At 27.7% G+C, this 26205-nt stretch overlaps 1 protein-coding gene across 4 annotated transcripts; it reads right to left on the bottom strand.

Annotated features, from left to right (window-relative positions):
* Positions 1-26205, bottom strand: LOC126850452 (ammonium transporter Rh type A). 4 transcript variants are annotated; one of them, XM_050593506.1, is made up of 11 exons: positions 25544-26205; positions 10605-10750; positions 9627-9689; positions 5414-5600; positions 5031-5181; positions 4367-4514; positions 3450-3668; positions 2809-2891; positions 2300-2443; positions 1075-1240; positions 1-674 (listed from the first exon to the last, which is right to left on the bottom strand). In XM_050593506.1, the coding sequence occupies exons 2-11, from the start codon at positions 10735-10737 to the stop codon at positions 511-513; spliced, it is 1458 nt and encodes a 485-aa protein (XP_050449463.1). In that variant the 5' UTR covers positions 10738-10750; positions 25544-26205; the 3' UTR covers positions 1-510. The 4 variants fall into 4 exon arrangements, with proteins under 4 accessions (XP_050449463.1, XP_050449454.1, XP_050449471.1 ...); XM_050593497.1 differs by having other exon boundaries at positions 10605-10740; positions 25544-26204; XM_050593514.1 differs by lacking the exon at positions 25544-26205 and adding an exon at positions 16199-16206 and having other exon boundaries at positions 10605-10740.

Here is a 26205-nt window from a genome sequence, read left to right as displayed (position 1 = left end):
TTTATTTTATTCTTTTATTGATTTTTTTGATATATGTATGTATATACATATGTATATACAGGATGTCCCAAATTAATGAGGATAAAACTCGTGTACAGATAGAGCGGATCAAACCAAGTCGAAAAGTCCTTTATCATTTTTTTGTATAACGCTTAATAAATAATTATTATTGAGTAAAGTCTGGCCAATCATCGCTGATCTTTAGCCAGGCGCACGTTGATGAGCCGCGCGCCTGGTAGTGTGCGTGACACGCCTATATATATATATATATATATATGAACATATATGTATATGCATGTATATATATTAATGTCGTAAAATAATGTGTTTTTTTACAATTATTTGCAACAATGCTTTTATGGAAAATAGATACATATATAGAATTAGAAAGAAAATCATTAAGTATATAAGAAATTTTAACAATAAATATTGAAATATACTATTATATGTAATATTTAATAATAGTATTTATATATATGCAAACTTAAATATTTCACAAACATTCATATTTTAAAAATGGCCTATTGCTATTTGATTGCTGGCATGAGAGTTATCTTTTCGATTTTTCCCGGGTGATTCGTCCTGGGATTGTTCTTCAAATTCCCAAACAAACCGGTCATCAAATTTTTGTTTATCGGTAACCCAACCACACATGGACGTACGTAGAAGTAAACCTATTAATAAAATTATACATGCATAAATATAGGATAATTTATTTTAATTTTTCCAAACAATTTTTTTCAAAACAACGCATTTTAAAAGACGATAATAAACATAAAAATTGCAGGAAAATGCTGTGCTTAGCGTTATTTAAGATATACGAAAAATTTTTTTGCATGTTATATTATCAAGCACGAGATGACGAAGAGTCATCAATGTTATATAGAAAAATTAATTTATTTTTATTTTTATAATACAAGAAAAATGTATATAATTTTTTAATTCTTTAAAAATCGTGTAATTCAATATTGTAGTAAAGAATTAAAACCGTTATAGATTTATATAATAAAAAAAAATAGTTTTTTAGATTTTTTGTTTATCGCAATACATAATGAGAAGATTGATTGAAAGTACCAGTTATTAATCCAGATATAATGGAGATCACAATGGTGACTGCCAGCGACAGTAGTTGATATACTGCTTGTTGATATGCTGTCCTATTAAGTCCCGGTGTTATACCGTAATTGTCTCTCATCTCGCTAATTTTTGCCTCTGAATTCGGCGCTAGCGCGGGAAATATCTATTGACCAATATTATTAAAAACTATAATTATAAAATAAATAAAATAATTCAACATTTAATAAAAAATATTTAGCAAAGAAATTATTATTAGTTTTAAATAATTTGCCATTAAACTGCGCATATTTATACAAATATGTATATTTTAATGAGAAACAGAAGAAGAAAAATAACATTAGAATTAGACTGCGCTTTAACATATCTTTGGAATTTTTTTTAAATATTTACTTTTTATATTTTATTAACAAGTATCGGGCAATTATTAATCTATAAAAAACAATATTATGTAAAGATAGAAACCATCTTCCTATTTCAATAATAGTAAGATATGTTATCATAATCAATATTCTGAATAATATTTTGTGAAGGTTTTTAATCGGCATTTTATTAAAAAATTAGTAACAAAATAAGTTTAATTTTATATGGGCTTCCAATTTTTGATACAAAGCGAGATCCGCTCCATACCACTCGATGCTTTCAGTGCGAAAGAAGGCCTATTATTGCGATTTCACTTGGGTTTTCAACTTCCCGACGACTTTTCTTTATCATTAATTGAACGATTCATTGCCACAATAAATTCGCGCAATAAAGAAATTATGGAGACGACAAGACATAATAATATAATAATAAACAATCTTGTTCTAGCATTAACAAATGAAGAAATTATCTAATTCGAAAAAGGTAAATAATCATCTAAATAAATTTTTTTTTGATTGAAAGAAAAGATAACATTTTTTACATGAATAACATTAACATCATAAATTAATAAACATTATAACATAAAATTTTGTTGTAAATAAGAAGATGAATTGAGAATGCTTATAACATGTTATATGATCTGTCTTAGATATAAAAATCTTTCTTTTCTATAATATATTTTTTTTTTGTTTTTTTCTGTTTATCTTCATATTTTAATGTCAACAGAGATATTGTAATGATCAAAATAGATGAAATATATTCGCTAAATTTTACTATTTCACGTGTTAATGTGTAAATAAAAATTAATTACAAGAAAATCATTAAAATTAAATGATTATTTTCTGACAATAAAGTTGCGTACCTTATATAAAGCAACACCGTAAGAAGATTCCGAAGCTAAACCTGCCATAAGGGCGCCAAAAAGTGCAGCAAGCACGCCTGGCATTCCATGTAAATTATGTACTCCGCAAGTATCATGTATGTGAAGTCGTCTTTGTATGATTGGCTGTAACAAAAAATTAAATAAAATAAAATTAATATTAGTAAAATTAATATAAAACGATATTTAAAATACTTAAAAACTGAAAAAAAATTTAGAAAAAGAAAAAGAAAGATTTAAATATCGGAAAGAAAATATTTAAGAATCGTAATAGAAAGTATTACACATATAAAATGCACAATATAAAATGTTATAATATATGCCTGTGTATTTATTTGAGAAAGTATTTTGTGCATATATATTTTAATATGATTATAATATATCTACATAAAATAAAATCTATAAAATATATATATTTTTAAGGACAAAGTTTCTAAAAGCATAATACCATTAATTAATTAATATAAACAATTGTTGATAATTATAATTACCGTAAGATATTTATATCCCATTACGCTAATTAGGCCAGATAAAGCGCCGATAATCAGAGCACCCACTGGTTGACACATCATACCTGTGTCCATTGATAAAATTTAGGTTAGAGAAAGACATGTATAATTTTTAAAAAACAAGACAGCACTAATAAAAGATATCGCGTTTCTATTTTATAATAATCTTTTGCCCAAAATCACTTGAATTTCTTATATAAAAATATATGGCATATATATAGAAAAAACAAATAAAATAAATAATATCATATTTATATATTAACTAAATATAATTTTCTACGAATAGCAACATGTCGATGAAGAGAATGTCGAGGAAGAGATGACAATGTCAAATTTTAGTAACAAAAATTTTAATATTTACAATGAATATCTTAAATACCGTCGATCAAGACGAAAACAAATGTTAATCGCAATCCGCCATCTCTATAATATACTATACATGATCAAAATAATGAGAGGGGTAAATAATTACCCATAATTTTGATTACTGTAAATAATTACTCATTTCTATAATAACGTTTCTATAATTGTAAATGAAATTGTAAATCTTGTTTTTATACGAGATTAAACAAAAGATAATTGAATGATTCGTTGATAATTATCTCTGAGATCGAGTGACATACCTGCAGCTGTACCGATGGCTACACCACCAGCCAAAGTCGAATTCTGCACATGCACCATGTTGAATTTGTTGTCTTTGGAAACCACTGCGGATACGGCGAATGCGATTACACAGCTAGCAGATATTGATAGCAGAGTATTGATTATAGCCCGCTGTTGATCATCCCCTTTCAATGCCGCGCTGTTAAATGACGGCCAGAATAGCCATAAAAATATCGTACCTGAAGGATAATTATTGTTTGTTAAAAATATTGGAATAAGGTAATTTGAATAAAAACTGAAAATTGAATATTTTACGAGAAGTTTTCATAGTTTTGCATAAAGAAGAAATACGTCAAACTGAATTAATTCAATTTTTGGCTATTCTATAACGCTTCTTTTCTATAACTTTTTACGCCAAATATTGCAAAGAATCGATTTATTTAAATTATATAAAAATTTTATAATTATATAAAAATTATATAAAAAATTTTATATAAATATTATATAAAAAATTTTATATAAATATTATATAAAAAATTTTATATAAATATTTTATAAAAAATTTTATATAAACATTATATAAAAAATTTTATATAAATATAAATAGATTTTATATAAAAAAAATAGAATGATTACATTTAAAAAAACTGATTTGGATAGATGTACACCAAAATATGAAATGGTGAGGTAATGAGCATACCTAGCTTGCCCCATAATTTTTATTTGAATAATTATTTCCTAACAGTTACTCTTTATGAATAATTCAGGTATATTATTTTATTCAGACACTCTGAATTCATATAGAAGGAATTATGCCGTTAAATTTGCATAATTTCAAAATTATGAATATTTTATAGAAAATATAAAAAATATTAGGACACAAATAGTTTAGATTAATGTAATAATTAATACTGTTGATGGCTTAAATAGAACGTACCGATCATAGCAAATATATCTGATTGATAAGACGATCCTTCAAATTCATGTTCTTTTGGTTGTTCCTTCATTCCAAATGCAAAGCTGATAGCTAATCCAAAATATGCACCAAAAACGTGAACAAACATGCTATCACCAGCATCGACTGCCTGTAAAAAAAAATAAATACGCTTGTTACAAATTTATATTTTTTCTTTAAAACAACTATGTTTTCTTTATTGATTTCTTTCATTATTTTTTGCATAAAAGTATTAAGATAAGATAATCTAAAAATGCATATTGTACGAAATATTTCATATACGTATAGTTAATGTAAAATTATGTCAAATTAAAATATAAAATATCTTATAAACTATTAAATATTTGCCCATCCTACCCTCATAATTTTTTACGCCAAATATTACGAAGGAGGAATTGATTTATGTTAAACAAATTAAAATCGTTTTATTTAAAAAAAAATTAATTTGTTAAAAGTATGCTGAATAGTATTTAATATTTAGCATTCGCATAAATACTATTATTTACTTTTTTAGGATAAATTATATTTTTACCAAAAAAGAACATTATATTAATAAAAGCGAGAAACAATATTTCAACAAAGAATGCTATATGTTTTTCTAATGTCTTTCATAGTTGCGAATAGTTGACATGAGAGATAAACTTACCATAAATAATTGCTCGCCTATGTACTTGTTAATGGTAAACATGATTAGTTCCACTATTCCCATAAATATCAGTTGCATGTATGTCACCTTACCCAGGATTGCACCCATAGAAATGAGCGGCGTAGCAACAGCGACGTCGGCACTAAGAAGACTGAAAAATTTTGCATAAAAAAAATATATATGATAAAATGTTCAATAACAATTGCATTATTAACATTAATGATCAATATCGTAAATTAATAAAAATATTTAATTTTTTATATTTGTAAGAAAAACTTTTGGAAAATTTTAGCTCCTTATATTTATCTTATATCTATTACCTTATAATTATTTTATCTTATTTTATTTAAATATTTGACATGGATTAAAATATAAATACTGACCTTTCTAAAGAGAGATAAGCTTTTTTGGTCAATTTCATTTGCGTCACGCCGTCGCAAATTAGAGCTACTTGAACCAGTATCGCACCAACAAGGAAGGTCAGGCCTACAGCGCTCTGACTGTATCGCTTGAGGAATGTCATTAGGAAGCCAAAGCCGATCCAAATCATCACGTGGACATCTTGATACACTGTATCATTTTAACAAGTTTAGATAAGAACAAATACGGAAAAAGTTTTTTACAAACAAAGTTTTTATTTATGTAATTAGCGTATTATGCTTGTTTGTTTCATATTTATTTTGTTTCATAATCATAAGCTATACTGAATATTAAATATTGTTTGCAATTATTATAATTATTTATAGCAATAAGATGACAAAGAATGTTTATGATTATAGATCGATTTACACACATCGTTTGCATTCTCCCTGCAAATGAAAAATAATTACAAAATATATATATTTGAGCATTGCTAATTCATATTTTTCTTAAAAAATAACTAGTTTTTTTATTCTAAATAATTTCTCTCATATTTTTACATAAAAATATTGAGGTAAAATAATAAAAAAAATGAATAATTAATGAGATATTTTACAGTTTATATAAAATTATGTCAAATTAAAAAGTATAAGATTTATCATAAACTATTAAATTTTTGATCATCCTACTCTTATAATTTTTTATGTCAAACATTATCAGGAATCAATTTATATAAAAAAACCAAAGTTCTATTTAAAACAAACTGAGTAGAATAGATGTACGCCGAAGTATGAAGTGATGAGGGACGAAGGTAATGACACAATATCCAGTTTGCCTCCTATATACCTCATAACTCTTAAAATATTTAATACTTATATAAAAATTATTTCCTCACATCTATTGTGTACGATTTATTCAGGTATATTATTTAATTTCTTGGACACTTTGTAGATATTTTTACACTATTTTTCAATATAGCCTTTTAAACTTAACGCTCTCTTTTTACAGGTCCCTTGTTTTTGCAAAGTTGTAGACTTACATGTATACGTGACCGGCAGAGAATTCGATTCTCCATTTAAATAAAGTAGGACACTATTCTGATGTTTCCTAGCATCCGCTTGCGGAGCATAATCGTATACAACCAAAAAAGCGCACAGTAGAAAGCCCTCGATAAATAGCGGTATAATTGCGTGTACTGTGGCATCGCATATCCTCGTGCTATTGCACGTCTTCAAGCCAGATTTGATTGCATACCAACCAAACCATATTGTGCGTCGTACCGCGTAGAAAATATCCTTAATCCAGGTGATTTTTTCAAGATTGTAGTTGTCAAACTCCATGATTTTTTTTATATACTATATACTTGAGTACTTGATTTGTTACGTATTTTAGTTTGATTCTAACATTAATTTCCGGGCGTTAGCAATACAATAAACTTAATGTCACATTGCCTGATTCAAGAGGAGAAAATATTTCATCTTAAATATTTTTCTAAAAAAACTTAACCATTTAATTGTATAGATTGAGAAGAAAACCTCTCCAAAATTTTGATTTTGATGAAACTATAATGTTGTATAATACACACATACACAGATGAATAAATTTAGGAATTTTTAGTTGGCATCAAAATGATTGCAATATCGTTTAAAGAATTATAAATACGTACATGATATCTTTATTTTACAGTATTATAACTCAACAGATATTTTCTTATATAAAGGATGCAAAAAACAAATTTTTTTAAATTGTAATTTAATGTAGTTAAATAGAGGTGTTCTTATGTTAAAACTTTAGAAGAATTAAATTAAATTAATAAATTTAGAAATTTTCAGTTGCCGCTCAAAAACGATTTAAAGGGTAGAAACTATCCTTCTCATATATAAAATGACTTTTTACATTTTTCGATATACCTCAAAAATTATTCAAGATATCACACACAACAATATTTTCTATTAAAGTTTTTTTTCGTAAGATAAAACTTCATTTATAACCACATTAATACAATTTTGAAAAAAATAATTTTTTTCACAAATTTTTTAAAGCTTTAAAATAAAAATTTAATTTTACTCATATTTAAAAGAATTCGATTTGCAAATATCTTGCATTAATCTAATAATTAAAACACACAAACTTTATTTAAAATAACTATAATAAATCACAATATTTTGTTCTAAACGAAAATCATGTGACTAAATTTATACCAAATTTATAAAAAAATTTAATTTCCAAAGTTAGACTGTCAAAATGATAACATTCACTGACAAATGCCGAAGACAAACTGTCTACAATGACTAACATAAGTGAATCTTTTAAATGCATGATACCAATCGGGGATCAGCGCAAAATAAAAAAAGGTCAAGACATTGGGAGGCAACTCTGTCATTCGTGTATCAGCATATTCTTTTTATTTCTATATTTCTTTTGTGCGGTTGATGCATATATTGGTATCTGAAACGGATATATAAAAATATCCATACAGAGTCACATAAAAAGGTACAAACATATTTTTCTTAAATTTTTTTCTTTTTTTGTTAGCAACTAAACAACTATATGAAAGTGTCCCTCTTCGATTTTGATAAGCTTTAGATATGTTGTTCAGCAGCTCAAAATAAAAGATGTATTTTTTTTAAAAGTGCTTTCTCACTTACTTATTTAAGGTTTGAAATAAAATAACTCCTTAAAGATAACTCTATATATTGTATACATATACATATTGTATGTATGTGGTTACATAATTTTGAACGAATATTTTTTTATACTGAAATATAAAATGCATAGATACAAAGAACATAAAGAGCCATATATCTTTTGTCTAAAGCACTTTTTAATTTCATCAAAATTATGAGATATTTAAAAAAGTGTTTCGGACAAAAGATATATGGCTCCTAATGTTCTTAGATCCATGCATTTCAATTTTTGGAAATATAATGTTTTTCAAAATACTTAACATGACTAATTTTATAAATTCTGAATTTTTTATAAACATAAAAATTAAAAAATATTTTATATATATATACTGCATTTATTCATATACATATAATAATAATATTATATTTTTCAAAATTACATTTTTGAAAAATTGTATACCTTGTTAAATAGGCCGTACTTTTGTTGTGTAATATTTTACAATACATACTAGCTTATTCTATACTCCATATTACCAAGCAACAATAAAATAAGATGTTTCTGATTGCATATATACATAATGTAACACAACGAGAATAGATATGCTTTCTCACGTGAACTTGCATACATATCAGAGCATATCCGACACGCGTGTTTCATCACCAAATATTCTCACATTACGTATGATTGTGAATTATACAAAAAAAAAATGGCAATGCTCTTTTTTTCAGCTGGAGATTGTGAGAGACAGTTTGTAGTTTAATGTATCCACGTTTGATAGATGTCAAAAAAATGAAATTAGAAAATTAAAACATAAGCAACAAATTCATTTGATAAATAAATGTTTATTAATTAATAATATTGACTTTTTTATATATACATTTAATATTATATGTATAATGTGTATTATATATATATATATATATATATATATATATATATATAAACTTTAAAATTTTTTATACTAAAATATTTATATACAGGGTGTCCAAAAATTCGCGCCACACCCTTTAAGGAAAGGTAGAGAGTGTTATTCTGAACAAAAAAGTCGTGTACCATTTTTTTTCTATAACGCTTAATAAAAGAGTTATTATTGAGTGAAATCTGGCCTATCATCGCCGATCTTCAGCCGGACGCACGTCGGTGAGCCGTCATAAACATCTGAGTGCTCACGCACACTATCAGCGCGGGGCTCACCGATCGTACGTCCAGCTAAAAATCGGCGATGATAGGCCAGACTTCACTCAATAACTCTTTTATTAAGCGTTATAGAAAAAAATGATACAGGACTTTTCTGTTCAGAATAACACCCTCTACCTTTCCTTAAAGAGTGTTGCGCGAATTTTCGGACACTCTGTATACATATATATAAATTTTTTCTAAAAACGAGTGTTAATTATATGAGTATTAATTAGAAAAAACGTTTACGTATATAACAGATAAAAAATTAAACAATAAGAAATTATTAAGCGAATTGTTAAATAATTATAATTGTTATTTAAATATGAAATCATAATGTGTAAATAATCAATTGATTAATCGTATTATTAATTTATAAGTAATTAAAGATTTTTAATAAGTAATTAAATGATTAAATTTTGACATACTTACTTGGATAAATATGCAATGGATCTTCATCCGGTTTTTCGGTTTGCTTATTTTTGTCAGTGATACCTATTTAATTAATATTTATTTTAGATACAACAGTAGTATATTAAAATTGATTAATAATTCAAAGTATCTTTTAATTTGTGATAATTGCATTCTTTACTTTGCAACTAGTAAAATTCGATTAGCCAGTTAAATTATGCGCGTATTCGTGATTTGTTTTTTACTCGTGAATAGAATAAATTAGAAATTCATTAAATTTGACTGAGATTTCTTTATTCGATTCAAACGATTTCTTTGTAGTACAAATTCACGAATCGCAGATCATGCAATGCAAATAGCGAATACGCGCATAGTCTTACATTAGATTATTAATAATAATAATTATGTATATATATATGTATATATATATATATATATATATATATATATATAAAACTCATTTTTTTACAAAATTAAATTATTTTTTGGATACGACAGACTCTGTTCGATATTTGTTGCCATCGTGACAATAGATAACGCTTGATTTTTGTTACATTTTTGCTTTTACATTATATCAGCAGCTTATGCTTTTAAGAAGCATGAACAATTGCAAATATAATAATGAATAAAAATGTAGTATAAAGTCATGATTAGATCTGCTGTCATACTAGCGGCATTTTGCAATCTAAAATATAATTGTTTTTGAAATTAAACTGAAATTAAATCAAATATTAAGAGCTTTTCTAAATACCAAGTTACTATTCTATTTAAATTTTAAATAACTAAGAACTCCAGACTCTGTTCGGTTTCTGCTATCAATCTCTTATCAAATAATGCGAACAGATTCTGTCGACAGATTAAAAACCTGAAAACATGACTTATGTCAATTCACTAGCTATTTCGGAATAGAGCTTACTAATCTGCTGGCATTCTGCGCGCATTTTGCTTTCTGACTAATTGTAAGCTATAAGTGTGTATATGTATGTGTATTGCACTGACCAGTATGATTTTTCAATAAATTGGCATTTGCTTCCGGACCATACATCATGATTGACCCAATTAGCACGATTAAGAAAATCTCGATTAGAAATAGCATCAGCACTTGTTGCTTCTCGATGGCCAATGAATACATTGTCTGCAAAGAGCTAAGATTTATTTGAATTGCTATCAAAACAATTATGTTACTATAGTTAATAAATTAACCTACGTCATTAATTAAATAAAGTTATTAAATTGCAGAGATATAATATATCTAGACCAAGTGTTAAGCAAAAGTTGTCAAATATTAGGCAAAGATAGCATGTTTTGTATCAATATTCTGTCTTCGTCTTTTCATTCTCCTCTATTTTTGCCAATTTTTCAACGAAGGCTGTTTTATCCTACCACGCGTCGTTAGAAAAAGACAGATTGATGATCGTAGCTGAATCTTTCTATTTTTTGACGCGTTCTGACTATTAAAAATGTAGATCTAGATATTATAAGATTAGTGTTAAATTGTTACAAAAAAATTTCGGTCTTCCTGCATTCTATTAAAAAATAAAATTACGCAAGTCTAACTTTTATTTAAAGCTAATTTTTTTGACAAGGCAGTTTGACTATTTTATTATTGAAAATTATTATATTTATTGATATAAATATCCTTTGGGTTGTGATCATCTTGAAATATTTTATATTGTCTGAAAAATCAAAAAACTAAATTGTATCAAGCAAATTTTGCAAAATTCGTAATATTTTCAAAAATATATGCTAATAGATTATATATATATATATATATATATATATATATATATATATACATAATCAATAACATGACATACGCTTTAGCTGCGTAAACTATTAATGTGTTACATTTACATCATTTGCATGGTAATATTCAAACAGTAGAAATAAAATAGTAGAGCTTAAGACACTCCGTTAAATTCTTTTTCTAAACTCGATTGGAACAAGTATTAGAAAATAATATGATATAATAAATGATTATCTTTTACGTACTTTAAATAATACATAATTATATCGCAATGATAAATCCCGAGGCGCGTATTTCGCGTGTGATATATGTGAATACATGCAATTAAGAGTTGAAGTATCAGGAGGAAACAAAATTATAAATTATTTGATTTATCGCGATCTTTCTCTTTCTTTATAAGCAATAATTATTTCTTTAAAAATACTTAAAACTCAATTATTTCGTCAATTAATCGTCCAATGCTTTATTGTTTCTTTTCAATGATTTAAATATAATTCAAATTGAGAACTCGCAATAAAATAGTCGAATCACAGATCCGAACAATTAACAATAATATTAATGATAAGTGATATATTAATCGTTTATTTAATAAGTCTATAATTTAAAATACTTGTTTAATTTAATATTCCGCTTGTATATATACGTCATAATACGCAAAATTTTTTTGGCTGCAAATTATCAATAATATAGTATTCGGCCTTGATGACGTAAACATTGGCGTGCTATTATTAACATATTACTTATAACTTATCATTCGTACGGTGACCCTCGAACAGTAAAGTAGAATGCAAGACACTTCGTCAATATGTATAATCAAATATTCAAAAACAAAATATAAAGCTACATCACAACTTTCTGCTCAGTCAGATTACAATGTAAAATTATTTATTTACAGAAATTATTTATGCAAGCTACTTACTACGCTGCAAAAATTAAGGATTTATCTATTCTTGATCTTTCTATTCTCAGAAAATATACAAAGCCTCACACAACCGAGTAAAATGAAAATAACGCTATTTAGAGAAAATAAATATATATATATATATATATATATATATATATATATATATGTTTTTGTTAAAAGATATAATTTTGTGCAAGTCATTTCGAATCATATTTCGCGGTTTGGCGGAAGCAAATAAGTCTTGGCAAGATGGCGTAGGAAACAATCAGCGAGCTGGTGCTCTTGCGAGTCGATGAATCTGGTCTCTTTCTGGTGCGATCGTTCTTAGCGTACGGACAGCGAGTGAGCAAGCGAGCGAGAGAAAGAGCATACCGAACGATAAGTACTATAGTTACAAGTCAGAAAATTTATTATATTGATGCGTTGAAAAGTCCTTTATTTTTTGTTTATATTGATTATATTCACGATTTACAAGATACGAGATTTAATTCAAATAAATGTTAATAACACTCTTTAAGATATTAGGAAACGTTACTGTAAAAGTAAAATCTCGTTGTGAATCCTTGCGTTGAGATTAAACTATAATTGAATGTATAAATAAGTTAATTGATTAAACAATTTGAACCGCAATAACTTTACTTTATATCGAATACCTAAAATAAAATTCCAACAGATTATGGGCCTAGTGTGCCGATATAAAGAAATTGAAAAAAAAAATGGAAAAATAAAGCATATACAAAGTGAAAAGAGTGTTAAAACCGTAAAATAAAAGTGTTAATTAAATAAAAAAAAATATTAAATAAAAGTATAAAGCAAAGTCGAAAAAACCTGGTGAAAAATAACGGTCGAGATGAATCAGTACAAAAGAAAGATAAACAACACGCGCGTGATCTAAGACAAAGAGAATAGAAAACTTCGCTAAATTGAAAGTCAAAGGTACAAGCGTTTAGATATCAGAACATAAACAAATTAAAAACAAATTATTGAGAAACAAAATAGCAAGGTCGCTTGCGGAAGATTTTGTTACTATAGAAAAATTATCTAATACTGAAAATTTTCAAACATGGAAATTTCAATTGAGCATATTGTTTTGCACGAATGATTTATTCGAAATTGTAACGACAGAATCAGATGAAGCGAGGAGGGACGCGGTGTGGAAAAGGAAAGACGCGAATGCACAGAAATAAATTGTAACCACGATAGATAAGAAACTGCTGCTTCATATACTAAATTGCATGACATCGTACGAAATGTGATCTAAAATCTCGAATATTTATGAGAGAGAATCGGAACAACAAAAATGTAATCTTTTACAAAGTTTTTATACTGCGGCTTAGACTACTGCGGATAAGGGATACATTGCGACATACATTAGTAAATTGAGAAATATTGCGTACAGATTAAATGCGTTGGATACCAAAATTAATGATAGCATGTTGATATCGAAAATACTGTCTACTCTACCAAAAAATTTGAAGCATTTTGTAAGCGCGTGGGAAAAAGCTCAAAAAACGATGGAAAATTTGACCGCCAGATTGATTGCGGAAGAAGCTAGAAATAATTCAAAAGATGTAGAAAGTAACACAGTAGCTTTTAAAACTACGCAAAAATGTTTTATTGTAATAAAACCGGTCATTTCGCGAAAACGTAGAATTAAATCAAAAGATAAAAACAAAACAAAATGCTTCAAATGTAACAAATAAAGTCACATCGCTAAGTACTGTATAGAAAGACAAAATAGCTCTATAAACGGTTGTAGTATATGTAAAAGAAATAATCATAAAGAAAAAGACTGTTACTTTAAAAATAAGAAGGATAGCAAGAAAGAAGATTCAGATAAGATAGCATTTCTGACAGGCAACCTACGGGAAACAGACACCTGGATAATCGATTCCGGGAGCACATCGGACATGACAAACAATAAAAACTACTTCAAAACACTAGAAAAGATTGATACAGCGATCGCAGTAGCCAAGCTGAACGAATCAATGGTGGCAAAAAAAGTTGGAAGTATAGAATTCGAACAATGCAGGCTAAAAGAAGTAGTATACGTACCTGACCTGAGTGCAAATTTGCTATCCGTAAATTTAATAACAGAAAACGGCGGTGAAGTATCACGAGAAATAAAATGATTGTAAAACATGAGAGCAAGACCATTCTAAAAGGCGAAGAATTCAAAAACGGTTTGTTTCAGATCAAATTGAAATCACAGAACACGTATAGATTCTGTCTGACTAAAAACAGTAAAACCGAAGCGATGACCTGGCATAGAAAAATGGGATATATCGATCCAGAAAACTTAAAGAAATTAACAAAAGTGAGTGATGGAATAAACATATCCACTGATGACCTGAAGAAATCCTGCATGATATGTCAAGTATGTCAAGAAGCAAAGCAAACAAGCATAAAAATGGGAAACATCAGAGGAAGAGCAAGCAGACTCTTACAGATAATACATACAGATCTTTGCGGACCTGTAGATCCAGATACTTAGGACGGAAAAAGATATTTCGTAACCTTCTTAGATGATTACAAGCATTATGTCATGATCTTTCTGGTCGAAAGAAAATCTGAAATACCACAGATAATTAAAGAATATGTGATGAGAGCGGAAGCACACTAGAATATGAAAGTATCGAAATTACGATGCAACAATGAAAAGGAATACATAAATGAAAATGTAATATCATGGTGCAAAAATAAAGGAATACAGCTGGATAATACGATACTATATACGCCTCAGCTAAATGGAAAAGCAGAAAGATTAAATAGAACATTAGTGGAAAAAGTGAGAACACTGCTATTTGACTCAGAATTGGATAAGGAGATGTGAGACGAAGCAATCTATACTTTAGGGGAAGGTCCCGTTTGTCTACATTCCTGATTGCCTACAGCTTCGTTTCCCTACAATGTTTTGCCGACAGCTTCAATTGCCGACATTCCCGATTGCCTACAGAGCGATTGCCTATAAACATTATTGTATACACATATAAAAATTAAAAATACAAACGTATGTTTGTACACATGTCATTATTGTGTACATACACATGACATTATTGTGCACATACACATTGTACATATGACATTATTGTGCACATACACATTGTACACATGACATTATTGTGCACATACACATTGTACACACACATAATTATTTTAAAAAAGTGTTAGTTGTCGGCTAACATCATACGAATGTGTACAATGTGTATGTGCACAATAATGTCATGTGTACAATGTGTATGTGCACAATAATGACATGTGTATAAACGTATGTTTGTATTTTTAATTTTTATATGTGTACAATAATGCTTGTAGGCAATCGCTCTGTAGGCAATCGGGAATGTCGGCAATTGAAGCTGTTGGCAAAATGTTATAGGCAAACGAAGCTGTAGGCAATCGGGAATGTAGGCAAACAAAGCCTCCCCTACTTCAACCTATCTGTTGAGTAGAACTCCTCCGGAAACAGTAAAAATCACACCATATGAAATGTGGGAAAAGCGAAAACCAAATTTAAAAACACTAAAAGTATTTGCATAAGCATATACGAAGATTTTAACTCCACTGAAAAAGCTGGAAAAAAGAAGTAAGAAGCACACATTTGGTATAGAAAAGAATAATATAAATTTGAAATTTGATGGAGAAAACAAAAGAGATCAAGAAAATCTACGCAGAACAGAAAGATTGGCTAGATGCTGAAGAAGAAGTAAACATATTGGAAGGACTGGATACAACAGAAGAAAATGAAGACGAAAATATTGACGATCAAATAGATGATGAAGACTTAAGAAGAATAGCAAGAAAATCAGAGAGACAAAAAAAGCAACTAGATCGTTATCGTGATTATGTCATGATGACATATACAGAAGCGGTGACAGGACTTGAAAAAGATAATTAGATCAAAGCGATAAAAGAAGAAAAACGCTCACTGGAAAAAAATAATACCTGACCCACACGGAACATGACATCTATTGGACGTCCATATAGCCTCCATAGCTCCATGCGGCAACTATTTCCATAGTGGATATTGTATAGATTTCTAATAGAAATTCATATTATCTCCACGGTAGATGTCGTCTATAAATCCATCATAGATGTCCATTAGACATTTGTTATGGATGTATGATAGATTTATACACATATATTTCTAACAAAATAAAATTTAATTTTTATTTAAGCGTTATTTAAAATTCTTATCTAATTTTTTGAGAAAATATTAAAAATTTAATATTATATATATATATATATATATATATATATATATATATATATAATTTAATTTGTAGACAATTCAAATTTATTAAAAATTTTACTAAACTTTAATAATCAACAAAATTTTTACTAAAATTATACTAATAATTATACTAATTTATAATTAATACTAAAATAAAAGATTTTTTTGATATCAAAATATTTTACAAAATCCATATAATCAAATATCATTAATTTAAGAAAATGAAATCAAAAAAATTCTTAATTTATAGATTAAAATTGCAGATTTCTGAATTATATAATTGGTTTATATTTTATAAAACCAAAAAAATATTTTTTAGTTGTTTTTTTACGCACAAAAAATAGATAAATAAAATATATCCAATTGCCTAAATAATTATATTAAAAACAACTAATATATTTTTGATTTTATAAAATAGATTTCTTGATACAATTAGTACATATAGAACGTAGACATTAGTACATAAAGAAAAGAAAATAGTATTAATTTAACAAATTTATAAATGATAGTTTAGTTTTTAATTTTTGTAGAAAAAACATCTATAATAAATCTATGTAATTAGTTATAAGATTGATGCAGTCACTTTAAATTGTCACATAAAATGATAACATTCCTCTGAGATTAACAAACCTATCATTATCTCCCAACGACATGAAAATATTCGTCCAAACTCATTTCATTAATATATTCTTAATAGAAATCTTGCACGTAATGTTATATTAATATTCATATAACATGCCACAAACCTCCTAATATTATTTTTATTAAGAAACTCTTACAAAAAAGTATTACATTGGCAAAAATCGATTAATTACTATTTTCAATCGTTCTTTCACCAATAATTGAATAGTTCAAACTTTTTTTTTAATGTATATGGAATTTCACAAAAAATCCATAAAATCAAATAAAACGATCTCTTTATTAGCGTATTTTTGAAAAGATCTTTTTGATTTAAGATCTATATATTGTATATATTGTATATTTTTTTTTTTTTAAGTAGACCACGGATGATTTTAACTTTTTTAAACATTTATATCTGAGGAATGTGTCCCTTGCAGCATTGAACATTGTAATAAAATTATAGGGAGGTTATAAACTTACACATTTTAATGATCACATTATTGATATTTACCACTTACTTTACAATAAAATCTTTATAATATTGTTAGAAAATTAATGGAATCTTATTTTAATATTTCAGCGAACTTATGAGCAATCATTTCATTTTTCGCGTATGCTGAAAATATTATAAAATCATGAAAAATCGTTTAATATTAATAATTGATGTGCATGTTTTTATAGATTCAAAAATATCATTTATTTAATATTTCATGAAAAATGTTACTGCGCGTAACATTTCAAAAACTTTACAAAAAAATACGTAGTATTCAATCGCTAGTTCATTTGTTTACCGCTATGTGACGCGCTATGCATCTATCTCGCATTTGAGATTCAGTCATGAGAATTATATAAAACTTGCAAAGAGTAATTGGCAGAAGATTAAAGATGTAACTATTTCTATCATTCTAATTTCTGATATACTCCTACCATAGGAAATTCAGATATTGGACTGATCATTTCTTAAAAATTGGGCAGATAAAATTAAAATTTTTCTTTATTCTCTATTTAAGATGTACAATTATATATATATATACAGGGTGTCCGATAATTCGCGGATTACCCTTTAAGGGAAGATAGAGGGTGTTATTCTGAATAGAAAAGTCTTGTACCATTTTGTGATTTTTTCAATATTTAAGAAAATATTAATCTTTTCATTATGTGTGTATTTTTTTCGGTTGCCATAGCGAAGCATGCTCGCAAACTGCTCCTCCCATTGCTTCGCCGCGAATCGAGTATCAATTGACAGTGGGAGGCATCTTCGCGTCGCGAGCTTTTCGCGGCACTTCGTTGGCTGATCTTTTAAAATTAATATTTTCTTAAATATTGAGAAAATCACAAAATGGTACAGGACTTTTCTATTCAGAATAATACCCTCTATCTTCCCTTAAAGGGTAATCCGCGAATTATCGGACACTCTGTATATATATATATATATATATGACAGTAAACTGAACAGAAAAGTCCTTTACCATTTTGCAATTTTCGCGACGAGAGAGATATGCGAGAGACCAAACTTTTTCGTTGCCGTGCGACACTACAAAGCTCGCTGCTGGCACGCCTAGAGCGTACATCTCATGGTCTAGCTCGATAGCCGCGCGAAACGCGTGCTTATTTGCCAATATTTTTTAATTAATATTTTAATAATTATTGCGAGAATTGCAAAATGTTAAAGGACTTTTCTGTTCACTTTACTAACCTCTACCCGCTCACGAGCGATGGCACAATCTTTGCAGGACACTCTATATATATATATATATATATATATATATATATATATATATATATATATATATAGGGTGTATATATGCTTTCCAAAAATACATTATTAAAGAGATTTGAAAAGTTTTATTTAATTTTATGTATTTTTGTAAATGCCATATACTGAAGAAAAGAAAATTCGAATTTTTCAATTATTAGTAAAAAAACTTAATTGATTAAAAATTAATATTGTTTAATCGATTTTTGTCAATATTTTTTTGTAAGGGTTCTTTAATAAAAATATTAAAAGATTTGTGACATATTATATGAATATTAATATAACGTTACGCGCTAGATCTCTGGGATGATAATAGAATAAGTTTGGATGATGAACATTTTCATATTGCTGGGAGGTTAATGGCAGGTTTCTCCGTAGAATGTTACCATCTTACAATTTAAAGTGCTCTAACTTCTTATTGAAATGTTGATTTGTTGTGAGGGATTTATTCAGCAAAGTTTCATGAAATATGTATGATTATACCATGTGACGTCCATGTGATATCTAAATACGTCTAATAGATATCGAATGGAAGGAAGAAATGCGGAACTGTGGATGTCTAGTAGATGTCTATAAGAGATTACATAGACGTCTAATAGAGGTTTTGAATCTCTATGATGGATGTCTACTGGATATCTATTAGAGGTTGTTGTTCCGTGTGTGGGGAGATAGTGGACACTAAACAGGCAAAGTCACTGAAACCACTCAAAAGCAAATAGGTATTTAGAATAAAAAGAGGCACATAGAAGGCAAAACTTGTCGTGAAAGGGTGCGAACAAAAATATGGAATCAACTATGAAGAGACATAGAGCCCAATGATAAGTATGAGCGCTTTACAATGTCTAGTTGCCATTGTAGCAGCAAAACGATATTCAATTGCTGCATTCGACATAAAAACGGCGTTTTTGTACGGATAATTAGATGAAGAAATATATATATATATATATATATATATATATATATATATATATCCACCGGACGGATATAAAGTCAAAAACAAATACTTTAAATTGAAAAAATCACTATACGGCTTAAAACAAGTCCCGCTTAGTTGGAACATGAGATTTTCAAGCTTCCTGAAAAGGAAGAAATTCAAACCACTTAAGAGTGAACAATGCCTCTTCAAGAAAACAGACAGCAACCTGATACTTGGAATATATGTAGACGATGGGATATTCATAGGAAGCAATCCGAAAGAGTTGGAACAAATAATTAAAGAACTGTGCAGCGAGTTCAAGATGACAGCTGTGAGAAATTCGAAGACATTCGTTGGATTAGATTGATTAGAAATAGACGAAGGAATAAGACTGACACGAGGTGAATACATCGAGAAGATGCTGGAACAATATGGCATGAAAAATGCCAAACCAGGGAAAATACCATTGCTAAAGGGAGAAAAAAATAAAACGCCACCCAGATCTGAAAATTTTACATACAGAGAAATAATCGGAAGTCTGCTGTACATATCTTCAAAAACGAGGCCAGATATCTCATATGCAGTAAACTACTGCAGCAGAGAATCATATGCAGGAAAATATCAACGATGTTAAACACTTAATGAAGTACTTAAATGGTAATAAAGAACACTTAAGTACAACGACAACAATGAAGATGATGATACTTGAAGCATATTGTGATGCAGACTTCGCAGGTGACACAGAAACGAGACTAAACACTACAGGATTTGTCGTATTTTATGCTGGAAAAGCAATAACAAAGAAACATTCAATAGCACTTTCAAGCACAGAAGCGGAATACGTGGTAGCCGCAGAATGCTGCAAGGAACTCATATAACTAAAGACATTGTTTGAAGAACTAATAAACAAATAACGATAGAATTAAATAGTAGATAAGATCAGAGCGCTATGGCACAAACGGAGTAGTTAATAAAAGATCAAAACATATAGATGTTAGATATCGATTTTTATACGATCTTGTTAGAAACAAAATTGTTAAACTAAAATATTGTCCGACTAACATGCAAGTTGCAGATGTTTTCAAGCTGGTGAATGTACAGAAATTTGAAAATTGTAAGAAGAGACTTATATAATAATTTACGAAATGACGCACGAAATTAAGAGGATGTGTTAAGAGAAATAATTTTGTGCAAGTCATTTCAAATCATCTTTGGCGGAAGCAAATAAGTCTTGGCGAGATGGCGTAAGAAACAATCAGTGAGCTGGTGCTCCTGCGAGTCGAGGAATCGGTCTCTTTCTGGTGCTATCATCTTTAGCGTACGGACAGCGAATGAGCAAGCGAACGATCGATCAAGTGAATGAGTGGGAGAAAGAGCGTACCGAACGATAAGTACTATAGTTACAAGTCAGAAAATTTATTATATTGATGCCTTTATTTTTTGTTTATACTGATTATATTCACGATTTACAAGATACAAGATTTAATTCAAATAAACAGTAATAACACTCTTTAAGCTATTAGGAAACGTTACTGTAAAAGTAAAATCTCGTTGTGAATCCTTGCGTTGAGATTAAACTATAATTGAAAGTATAAATAAGTTGATTGATTAAACAATTTGAACCGCAATAACTTTACTTTATATTGAATATTTAAAATAAAATTCCAACAGTTTTCATAAAAACTATGCATGTTGTTTTAAACACTATGTACAAAATTTTTTTATTAAAGAACTTGCAAATGATTAGTTTCACACTCTCTTGGTATTTCTAAAAGTTATTTATAAAGATTCAAAGTGTTGGCCAAAAGTTCTCAGATCATAATATAATAAATAATCGGAGTTTGGTCGAGGTGGCTCTTATTTTTTAAGCCGCTACGCAAGTTACCTGTAAAATTCCAGCGACTGGATGGTGATACTTTATTTTCTTATTCCTTTTATTCTAACAATAAGCCACTATGCGTACATTAGCTACAAAAACATCGATTAGAACTATAATATCTCTTAGCACTCTTTTCTCCCTCTTTTTTCTCCCTCTCTCCTCCTTTCCTAATGCCACCTCTTCTCTATTTCATTTCGACATGTCAAAAAATATGCGAAACAACACATAATGATAGCGACATTATCATTAAAAATTACAGAGAGAATTTTAATATTATAAAAGAAATGTCTATACAAATGATGGTTTAGGCATATGTCTGCGCCTTCACGATATATTTTTATTTCTAATTAAAATATTTTTTAGTAATAACAGCAATAGGTTCAGAGTTTTAACAATACTAAATAAGAAAATTGAATAAGAACTCGTTAAAACGCTCTTTGATGTACAAACTTTTTATTGTTAAATTTTATGACAAGTATATATTAAAAATGTACATTTTGGACCTTTCTGATCCATCTTCAGCATTGACAATAAAATATAAAAATCAATTTTCGTATTAAAAACTTTAACCTGTGCAATGCTGATAGTTATAATCTAAATTCCAAATTGAGATCGGTGAATGACAAGTGATATTAAAACAACTTACCAAAATCTGAACAAGCTGGCAGACTACATCACCATCTATTCTGGTTTTAGTAAGTTGATACTCAGTATCACTTGTCATTCACCAACCCAATTTGAAATTTAAATTGTAGCAACCAGTATGGCGTAAGTTAAAGTTTTTAATATAAAATTAATTTTTATTTTGTTATTAATGCTAAACGTATGGATCAAAAAAACGTATGGATCCAAAACATACATTTTTAATATATAAAATGTTACTAAGATTTCACAACTAAAGTTTGCGTATTAATAATCGCGCCTTAGCTTTTATTTGCCAGTTTTCCCACTTTTATTTTAATGTCACTTAATATTTGAAAATTGATTATATAGGATGTTTTACAAATTCTGTATAATATTTTAATAATCTATTCAATAGATAGAATGGAATAAAAAATTTTAATACAAAAATATCAAGGCTGCTTTTGTATTATATAATCAGAATTTGCCAATGACATCCGTAGAATTTGCGTGCCTGTAACACACGCATACTAATCTATCATCTGTTATTGATTTTTATAAAATAAATAATAAAAAAATTGATGTCCATAAATATTTCTCTGAAAAGATAATTGTTTGTAATTTTTTCAAGATGTATTAATTATTTAACCATTTAAATCGTTATTTAAGAAAAAATAAAATATTTTGCGTACAATATTTATAACTCATTAATATTAATTGACCATCGCACGTAATACTCACAAACATAAGAAACAATAAAATCAGCTGTACAATAAAAATCAATATCACCTGATTTGTAAAAATCAATAATAAATGACAGATTGGTACGCATATAAGTGTAGTTACGAATCTGAGCGCGCGAGTTTTACTCAATTTCATTGGCAAATTTTGATATAAATCAAAAACTATTACAATTATTACAAAAACTATTATGTGATATTTTTTTATTAATTTATTGTTGACTTTTTTTACCTCTAGAATACACTATTAAAATATTATATGGAGATTTTAAGATATCCTATATATTATGTACTCAACATATTGATTAAAGTTTGTCTTATATTTTATATATTTTTTTAATATTTTGTTTTAATTTTTAATAAATAATAAATTTGACATAATATAATTTATTTATTTTATTTAATAATCTTTGTTTCTTTATTCTTCGCTTCAAGAGATTGCAAAAAATCTTGTCCCAGGTAGAAATTAAATTGTTTGATTAAAAAATAGTAAACGTCCGAAATAAACATCATAAAGTCAACTCTCCGGGTCGTTGATTTATTATTTAGGCTTAACAGTTTCTTTGACCTGACTGAGATATACATTGTAAAATATCTGTTTCTGTGCAAACATTTATTACATCTTTCCGCTGACCAATCTAGGTTTAGACGCATTTTTAACATTGTTAGAGCAAAACATTTTAAGTTATAGGTAGATATTTATAAATAAATTTCTCTAAATTTTATAATTTTATTCATTTCCTTTCTTTATCCAAATTTATTATTTGAAATTTTTACCCTTAAAGTCATTCTTCTAATCCGAGAAGAGTTATCTTAAATCCTCTGCTTCTATGTAAATATATATTGGCAAATGATCTCATTCTGACCTTTCTTCTACTATTAAACTATCAACCTTCTCTTGCTTCTATATTTTTGGTTGCATCAATTTCTAATGAACTCCTTGCGCCTATATAAGTTAATTCTCCTCTTCATCTTTGGTTATATTTCTATTTAATATATCCTATCATTCCTATTTTCTGCCTTTTCCTTCCAGAAATCTCTTGTCTTTGATATTTATTACTCTTTGACCTTCTTCCTATTTTGTCTCTATTATCTCAAATATATATCAAAAATAATTGTTCCCTTGTGCTCTGTCCTAGTATTAAAATCTCCTATTAAAAGACTTTATTCATTATCTTTAAATATATTAAATATTTTAATCTATATATTTCACTTCTTTTCTTTTTAAATTTTCAGTTTCATTTCAATTATGTCACTTCTTGACAATCCCAAAATTAAGCATCTTTAATTGCTTTAGTATTAGTTTTGCTTTATTATTTAATCCTGCAACATTTCAAAAACCTATTTTATTTTTTCTTATTTTTTAAATTTTTATTTGTTTTTCTTACTTTTTCTTATTTATCGGATGCTTTTGCATTTTGCTCGTTTTTAAATTATCTGACTTCTTTTCTTTGCTCCGCTTTTTCGCGGTCCTTTCTCTCAGACTTCGGAAAAGTGATCGTACGAGCTTTTTTCTCTCCTTTTGCTCATTAATTATGAGCTCACAGAGAACTCTACCTGCTTCAAAAATTTTGCTTTTTTAAATCTTTTTCTCTTTTCTAGAAGAACTTCTTTTCGTCAACTTGTAATTTTCTATGGTCGATTTCAAATTTGTGTCTTTTTCCTTTTTCAATTTTCGCTATCAAACGTATCTCCTCTCTGTATATATATCGCAATGAAATAAAAATTAAAAATTAAATTGTTGAAGCCACGCCTTAATAAAATACCAAATTACATAGAAATTACTTAGATAGTAGACATTTTATAATTTTATAATGTAATAACGAATAATATAATGCTTAATTAAATAATCTATCAATTTCTCTTTGTCATCGACGATGCTGAGAAATTCGTAAAGACATATAATAATAAAAAGTGCGAATAAAGTTCCACAACTAACAATAAACATCTAACAATAATTTAATATTTAATAATTTAATAATAATTTAATAATAATTGAAATAAAAACTTAAAATAAACAAAATTTTAACATTTATATAAGTATATTTCAAAAACTATACTCTCGATAATCAAGCAAATTTTCGGTATCCTCTTATCTTATATATCAAGATTAAAATCTTCAGAAAGATGTCCGTTTATGTAAATAGTTGCTGCATGTAAGCTTTATGTCATTGTGTATTCTGTCAATATATGATACATTTTTAACATAGAAAACTGTTACTTTTAAGCGCTCAGAATCTTTATATATCAAATAATAATTTTAATTTTTTTTATATTCTAAATTTGCATTCCATATTTATTATATAATATCACCAAGTTATGTAACTTTATTAGGAAGAAAATATTTACCAAAATAATAATAACTTTTCAATAAAATCTAAGAATGTTTCATTAATATTAAAATTACACACTAATTATTAAATTACTTCCTAATTATTTACAGAGAAAGAACGAGAGAGAGAGGGGATATCATTCTAAAATTTGCGAATTTTACTTTCATACACGAATTGTCATTTTTCTTACCTTTTGTAACTATTTTTAGCAAAAAAACAAGATGATATGCAGAGAATTTGCTTCTAATTCACAGATTGTCTTTTAATATTATTTATATAAGATGATATATATACATATATATATAATTATCATCTCTTCGATATAATCAGTGTTATATTACTTATATCGATATAGAGTTTTAGAGATCTCAATACACTCAGCTCAAATACATATACACAGATATTACGCGCGGCAAGAAATCATATGATTTCAAGCAGAATCACGAGGCATCTAACTATGAGGATGAACGAAACAGCACTTGTCGATATAAAGAGAATCGTTCAATGCCAGCACACAGATGACACGCGATCGATTTGTTCTGTTCAAGGAAATACATGGTCAACATGTACTGATATAATTAGATCGTCTACAAAATGAGACAAACAAGTTGCGATTTGTAGTAGCACGATATTCAATGATGTGCAATGCAAAATCTATGCAACATGAATAAAATATTCCATTAATATTTCATTGCATGCAAATTTTAGTAATATTAGCAAATATTAGTAAATAACGAAATACTGTTATCATCGAGAGACATTGTATTCTTAATATATTATTACTTTATTAAGATTAAGTATATAGTATGAGAAAAAATCATTAAATAATAAATGATTATTGATTGTTAGATT

The sequence above is a fragment of the Cataglyphis hispanica genome, chromosome 1 (assembly GCF_021464435.1).
Source record: "Cataglyphis hispanica isolate Lineage 1 chromosome 1, ULB_Chis1_1.0, whole genome shotgun sequence".
Taxonomy (NCBI): Eukaryota; Metazoa; Arthropoda; class Insecta; order Hymenoptera; family Formicidae; genus Cataglyphis; species Cataglyphis hispanica.
Note: the sequence above shows the minus strand (reverse complement) of the source record. Positions and strands in the feature narration are given on the sequence as shown.

Coding starts and splice junctions, on each gene's coding strand:
- LOC126850452 (XM_050593489.1), bottom strand. CDS start 6,730: ATGGAGTTTGACAACTACAATCTTGAAAAAATCACCTGGATTAAGGAT. Junction 5,182..5,413: donor GCTTATCTCTCTTTAGAAAG/GTCAGTATTTAT, acceptor AAAATTTTTCAG/TCTTCTTAGTGCCGACGTCG. Junction 2,892..3,449: donor AGCCATCGGTACAGCTGCAG/GTATGTCACTCG, acceptor CAATGGACACAG/GTATGATGTGTCAACCAGTG.